The 6528-nt window shown below is 49.7% G+C and overlaps 1 protein-coding gene across 1 annotated transcript in view; it reads left to right on the top strand.

The window, feature by feature from the left end:
• The first annotated feature begins 3826 nt into the window (after window positions 1–3826).
• Itgae (integrin subunit alpha E) overlaps window positions 3827–6528 on the top strand; it is a 54447-nt gene continuing 51745 nt past the window's right edge. The window contains exon 1 of the mRNA XM_028787229.1: window positions 3827–3930. Coding sequence (XP_028643062.1) covers window positions 3894–3930 — 37 coding nt within the window. The 5' untranslated portion in view covers window positions 3827–3893. The remainder of the gene's footprint in view (window positions 3931–6528) is intronic.

The following is a 6528-nucleotide window of genomic DNA, read 5'->3' as shown; positions in this document are numbered from 1 at the left end:
ATTCTTCAATGTTAAGACTCTTTGTGATCTCAGACACTTGTACCCTGCACCAGTGAGGACGAGTGTAGGTCAGAAAGAGCAAGAGCCTCATACCAGTGACAAAAACTTGCTGTCCTGTCCACTCCTTACCCTCATGTTGGATCCAGTGACATGTCCCTTTTCTGCTTATGTACAAACGTTTCCCTGAGGACCATGAGCTGCTGGCGGCACTCTTAGCTCAAATAGGATGATGGCCAGAGCTGAGGTATGTCCCAGGGTATGTTCTGACATTCACCACCACTGAGAGATGGAACTTGCCCCTTCCTCTCTGGGGCTTCCCTTGTCCATGGCGGCCTCAAATGAGGTGACATAGGAGAGACTCGGTGTTTTCCAAGGTGCTTTGGATGGAGTTGAGGCCAGCAAGAGACCCACCTGATCCCACAGCCCTGCAGTGTTCTCCCTCCTAGCCCCTCAGTCATGAAGGGACCAGAAGGACGAGTTAGATGGCTCAGTGGGTAAAGGCTCATGCCACCATGCTTGGTAGCCTGAATTATTCACTAGGATCTATGTGATGAAAAGGAAGATTCCTGCAGGCTGTCCTCTGACCTCCTCACTTGATTGTGATATGCTCATGTGTGTGCATGCAAGCAGGTATACACAAACTGTTCAGTTTTAATTTGGGAACTATTTGAGGTAGGCTAAGGTGTCAGTTTGCTTGGGCAGCTGTGACAGGATATCACAGGCGTAGATGCTAGAAGTCCGAAAGGGTCCCAGCATGGAAAGAGTCCTCTCCTTGGCTTGCTCACATGGCTTTTCTCCTGTGTGTGTGCCAGTGACCCTTCTCAGCACCAACCCTAGCACTAGGTCTGAGCCCCACCCTTTTGACCTCTTTTTAAATTTACTGACCTTCAAGCCAAGTTTCTTAAATCTAGTCGCATTGAGGTGTAGAACTTAAATATAGGAATTTGGAGATGGATGTTGTTCAGCCCTCGGCACCTGGGAATGCAAGGGTGCCAGTCTGTAGTTGTGCTTTCTGACTTCTCAAGAACTCATGATCTGAGGGTTTTTTTTAGTAGTTCAGGGTCCCGGTTCTGGAGGAAACAGTCATGTCTGGCTCCTTAGCAACTTAGCCATTCATGTAGCCTTGGGCTCAGTCCTTAGCGTCCCTATGATGCCAGCACCATGAGCCATGAGATGACAGACACTCCCCTCTGACAAAGGCCATTATAGGTGGCCTTGGCTCTGCCTGTCCCTGACTCCCTGTGGAACTCATCTTCAAATGTATTCTTCCCAGCTTCTTGAGGGAAGGATGGCTGGGACTGGAACAACTTTTGTTAGGAGGATGGGTGGCAGCTCCCCTCCACTGGTGTATCTCACTCTGCCTGCCTGTGACTCTCAAGACAGTCTCCCGCCTCCTGATACATGCCTCTCTCTCCCTGAGTTTGTATCAGACTTCCCTCTGAGGAGTGGTCAGGAGAGGAGTTAGAGGCTCTCCTTGTTACACAGCTGGCCCGGCCTAGACCCCAGAATGGACTAGGGCTCTCAGTACTTCATCAGCCTGCCAAGTTCTGGGATTACAGATTCCCACGGCTCTATAAACTTTCTTTCGAAGTACTTGCAGAATCACAGTAGCATCAAGGATAGAACAAAGAACATTTTTTTCTCTATTTTTTTTAACCATCCAGTCTTTCCCTTGCCCCTTACCCCCTAAATACTTGAAGCATTTGCACTGCATTCCACTTACCCTCACTATGCTTTCTGTTGTGTTCATAGGATGGTTACCAAGGAAGGTCAGAATAGGTAGTGTCTGGTCGTGTAACAGTCGCTCATTTGTGGTTCAGGCTTCCTTCTGTCTGTCTGTCCAGTAATGCTGTTTCAGGCATTTCTCGACCTCCCACCCCCAATCCAGGATCTAATCTGGCATTCAAGCAGTGGACTGCCTTTGTTCTGTAACTGGAGTGTGTCCTCAGCCTTTCTTTTGTCTTTCATGACATGGATATTTTGGAAGGATACGGTCTAGTTAGTGGTATAAGATTGGCATTCAGCTTGGTTCCTGGGAAGTGTGTATTTGCCAAACTACCAGCCTAGGACTGGGTTCTGTGAGAGAAGAACCGAACAGGAGCAAGCCAGCCAAGCCCCTAACCTAGCTGCCTGAAGCTCTGCTTTGTGGGAAAGCGGTAATGTCAGATGGGCTGGGAGGGCTCCTCTGCAAGTCACAGTTATGGCACTGACAATCTTTGGTGGGTACAGAGGTGTTGACACTCCATAGAGTTCTACAGAGGTACAGAAAATGCCCCTGTGCCCTGTGCAGCTCTGGCCGTCCACACTGCCTGGTCTCCTGAGGTGCCTGGGGTTCACACCCAGACTTGTTGCTTGTGGTGCTCCTAAGTTAGCTCCCATTCTGGGCTTTCCCACCCTACCAAGGTTGTGCTTTGTGATCTAGGCTGCCCCTTTCTTCCCCATGGGCCAGGGCTGGGAGAATCCTTTAGTGGCTCTACCAAATGTCCTTGGATCAGGAGGAACTGGGCTTTAATGGGAAGATGGGCTGGCTGCTGGTGCCACTGCAGCTTGTGACAGGCCTGTCCAGCAGCCTTCGGGTGCTCTACATACACTATGACGTGGCAGTAAGACATCAGACCTGGAACTCTGCTTTTCTAGCTGCTAATAATGTGTGTGGGGGATGAATTGTAATCTTTTTTGAATAATTGTATAAGATCTAGTCAAATGTCAGACCAAAGCTAACAGCGTGGAAATGTTTGAAGTGTCATTGAATCTTCACAGAACTTTGGCTAAATAAGTTTTCCATGTGAAAAACAAAATAAAATTGATTTTCATGTAGTCATTAAGGCCATGTGGTTGTCTACTTTTGCTAATACTGTAAGACTTCAGAATGTTCTCTTACATCCATGGAAAGATGAGAGGTTGAATACCCAGCCTTTCTAAATTAAGATTAAGATTGCATATGGTCTAGAGTTCAGTTCTGTCCATGCCCTGGCTGATAGCTCCAATTGGACAGTATGGTCCAGAGCAGCCCATCTTTGCAGAGATGGCTGAGGCTGGCCTTGAATTCGCTCTTGCTGCCCTACACTCCTGAATGCTGGGATTGTGCTAGGCTGGCCTGTCCAGAGTTCTGCTGGTCTGTGCAGCATGGCTTCCTTCCCTCACTGCTGTGTGGGCAAATTTGATCACTGAGGGAGCTGGTCTTTAGATATGACTGTCCCTGTTGGTAGTAGACTCTCCACAACCTGGGCAAGGTCAGAGCTGTTCTGTAAAAGCCATGAAATCTACCTCTTCTTTTAGGCTGGAAGCTCAGAGCCCTGTGAAGTGGTTATCAGCTTCATATTTTGAAGACAGTTGAACCACAGCTAGATTGAAGCAGTGACTTTAATACACCAGGTCTTCATGCTCACCTGGTCCTCCACAGCACTATGCATTGAGTACAAGAGCAAACATAAGAGCCCAGTTTCTACCTCTGAGGGCACTTTCTATTCGAGGGGACCCAGGACGGCTGGGAGCTGATGTCATGAATCTGACTGGGGAACATTCTGGATGGGACAGGATGATTTTGCCTATGTGCACCTCCCCTGTCTGCCAAAGACATCCAGGACTACCACCAGCCAAATCTTAGCTCATTCGTGCATGAAATGGTGAGTCTAGTGAGTGATGGAACTGGGCTGGCAGTTGTCTGAGGTCCCGGGACCCAGCCCACAGCTACAGGGGAAGCCACGTGCTGGCCTTGTATAAGCTATGGTGGCTATGTCTACTTGAAAGTACCTGTGGGCCTGTGGTCCCTTATCTGTATATGCTTCTGTCCCCGCCTCCTGGCCTCCCCTGCAGAGGAAGGGAAGCTGAGTACCTTCTGAGGTCCTTCTGCGTTGCCCCACTCAGCTCACACAGCTGCATCTGCTCCAGCTATGAAGTGGCTCTTCCATGCCCTTCTCTGCATGGCCAGTAAGTCAGCCTTACCCCCTGTCTTAAGATGCTATCATCTCTGTCGGCCTGGGCTCAGGATTAGTGGTCAGAGAAATGATGGGCTTCCCTTGGGAAGAGTCTTTGCTCAGACAGATCTGCGGGTTTACTGGGGAATATCTCTCAGTGCTGATGGCCCCTGGCTTCAGGCTTTAGGGCTCTGCCACCCTCTTTCCATCTCCATTCAGCCTCCCCTCACTCTACCACATCCTCAGTTCTATGCCCAGCTAGTTCCCAGAGTGTGGAAGCTAATGATATCCTGTGCCACCCAGAAGAGGGCCCTTCATTGGTAGAGCGGCTTCAGCTGCTGGGAGTCTTGGGGGACTGGAGAGAATGTGGAGACTGACAAGAGACTGGGGGTGAAACTCTACAGAGTGAATGTCGGGGAGAACCTGCTTCTTGTTCTGTGATGTGGTGGAGGGGCAGGCATTTCTGCTGCCAGGGGATCCCATTCTGTCTTTAACCCTGAGTGGGAACTGCTTTTGGACAAACTGTCCTGAGACCACCATAAGGTCCCAGAGACAAAATGGCACTATCAGATGAGCCCCCAGGGACTGCTCAAACGGGGCTGGTCTTGCCTAGTGATCTGGGTCTCTTTTCTTGCTCATACTTGGCAAGAGAATAAGATGGGCATCAGACATAGTAATTTAAGGGCTGGGAGCTGTATCTGTGGAAGCCAGTTCATGCCAGTCAGTGAAGGTATGAAGGAGCTGAGCCATCATAGGAGGAAGATGCAGGATGGGCACCAGCTATGAGTCAGAGCACTTGGGAGGCAATCTAAACCCTGCTTAGATCACCGACATCTTGTAGGGAAATTTTTGATATTTTAAAAAGACCTAGGGGAGCCAGTGAGATGGCTCAGCAGGTTAAAGCGTTTTCTGCCAAGCCTGATGACCTGAATTCCATTCCAGAGACCCACATGGTAAAAAGAGAGGACTGGCTTGTCTTCTGCGTGATGTCGTACTCATGAGCACACACATGCATGTGCACAGACACACGAGCTTTGTTTTTAAGTGTTTGAAAGACACCGTGGAAAGACAAAGTTGGTTGAACATTTTGCTATTTTGCATCCTAGACTTGGGTTTATTTCTGTTATCTGCAGAGGGAGAAGTGGGGTCTCACCTTTTTTTATTTTTAATCAGAGCTCTGATGCCCCATCATCAAAAGCTGCCTAGAGAAGATGCTGAGACTAGAGTAGTCCACTGCAGGATAGAGATGACCGAGGCCTAGAGACAGACAGACTGAGAGAGTGCAACCAAGGAGCAGTAGAGACAGAACCACGTCTGTCCTGCCTCACAGCTCCAGGATGCTCTGTGGCCTGGAACGATGACCCTAGCATGGCACTTTGGGCTCCTGCCCACCTTTGTTTCCTGCAATCCTCATCGATGGTATCACCTCTGTACCCCCTCCACTACCTGCCATTCATCAAACCCCTGAGGCTCTGGCACACCCCAAGTTGACATGCAACAAAAAGTAAAATGGAGCCAAGCAGTGATGGCGCACGCCTTTAACCCCAGCACTGGGGAGACAGAGGCAGGCGGATCTCTGAGTTCCAAGACAGCCTGGTCTACAGAGTGAGTTCCAGGACAGCCAGGGCTACACAGAGATACAAAGAAACCCTGTCTTGGAAAAACAAACAAACAAACAGGCAAGACAGGCAGATTTGCACTGAGGCCCTGCAGCCTGTGGGGTTGGCTGTGCTGTGGGATGGAGTGAGGGCTTGGCCTTGGTATGTGATGAGGGAAGTGAGATAGCACCGTTGTACATTGTGATGCTTGATGATCTGCCAGGCCTCAAGACTGAGGCTGAGTCCTGAGGGCTTTGGGAGTCAGAAGCAGCCAAGGTACAACCAAGGAGAATGAGAATGCAGACTGAGCACAGGCCCCAAGATCTTGAGTCCTGTGCCTGCCTGGCTTCCCTGAGTTGGGAACAATCCACAACTGTTCCTGACCAGGTGGCTCTGCCCTTTTGCCCTTCCAAGCCTCCCACTATGGTAATGATCTTTTCCTGTCACTCATGGGAGCAAATGAACTAAAAGTTGTCTAAGGAAGGTTCATAGAAAATGCAGGTGCAGACCCATTGATGTCTAGAGCAGCCCAGCCCCCAACCCCCAGCCTCAGTACACCCCGCCACATAGTCTGACCTGAGTTAATCCTGTCCTGACTCATTCTGTGGCCACAGTAACTCACTTCCTTTTGAGTTTCAGAGGTGGAGTTTACTTCTCTTGTGTGAAGGGAACTTTGCTATGGATCTGTGAAACCATATGTGTTAAGAAGAAGGAACCAGAGTCCATGGCCTGCTCTGCTCAGGACACCAACCCAAGCTCCCCCAGTGTTTCCTCGTTGAGGAAGCAAGGAGGTGGCTGGCCTGGTTCCACCTAGGCCTAGCCTTCAGCAAAGTGTCAATGTTAGAGAAAAGCTTGGTCCTCAGAATCAGAGATCCAGGTACCTGAGATATGCCTAGAACGGTAGGGTCTCAGCAAATAGGCAGACTAGGTAGAGGGGCTTTCAGAGGCAGCAAGGCCTGGGCATGTGAAGAAGAAGAAGAAGAAGAAGAAGAAGAAGAAGAAGAAGAAGAAGA

This window comes from Grammomys surdaster, unplaced genomic scaffold (genome assembly GCF_004785775.1).
Source record: "Grammomys surdaster isolate TR1022 unplaced genomic scaffold, NIH_TR_1.0 125621, whole genome shotgun sequence".
In the NCBI taxonomy this organism is placed as follows: domain Eukaryota; kingdom Metazoa; phylum Chordata; class Mammalia; order Rodentia; family Muridae; genus Grammomys; species Grammomys surdaster.
This window is presented reverse-complemented; position numbering and strand designations above follow the sequence as displayed.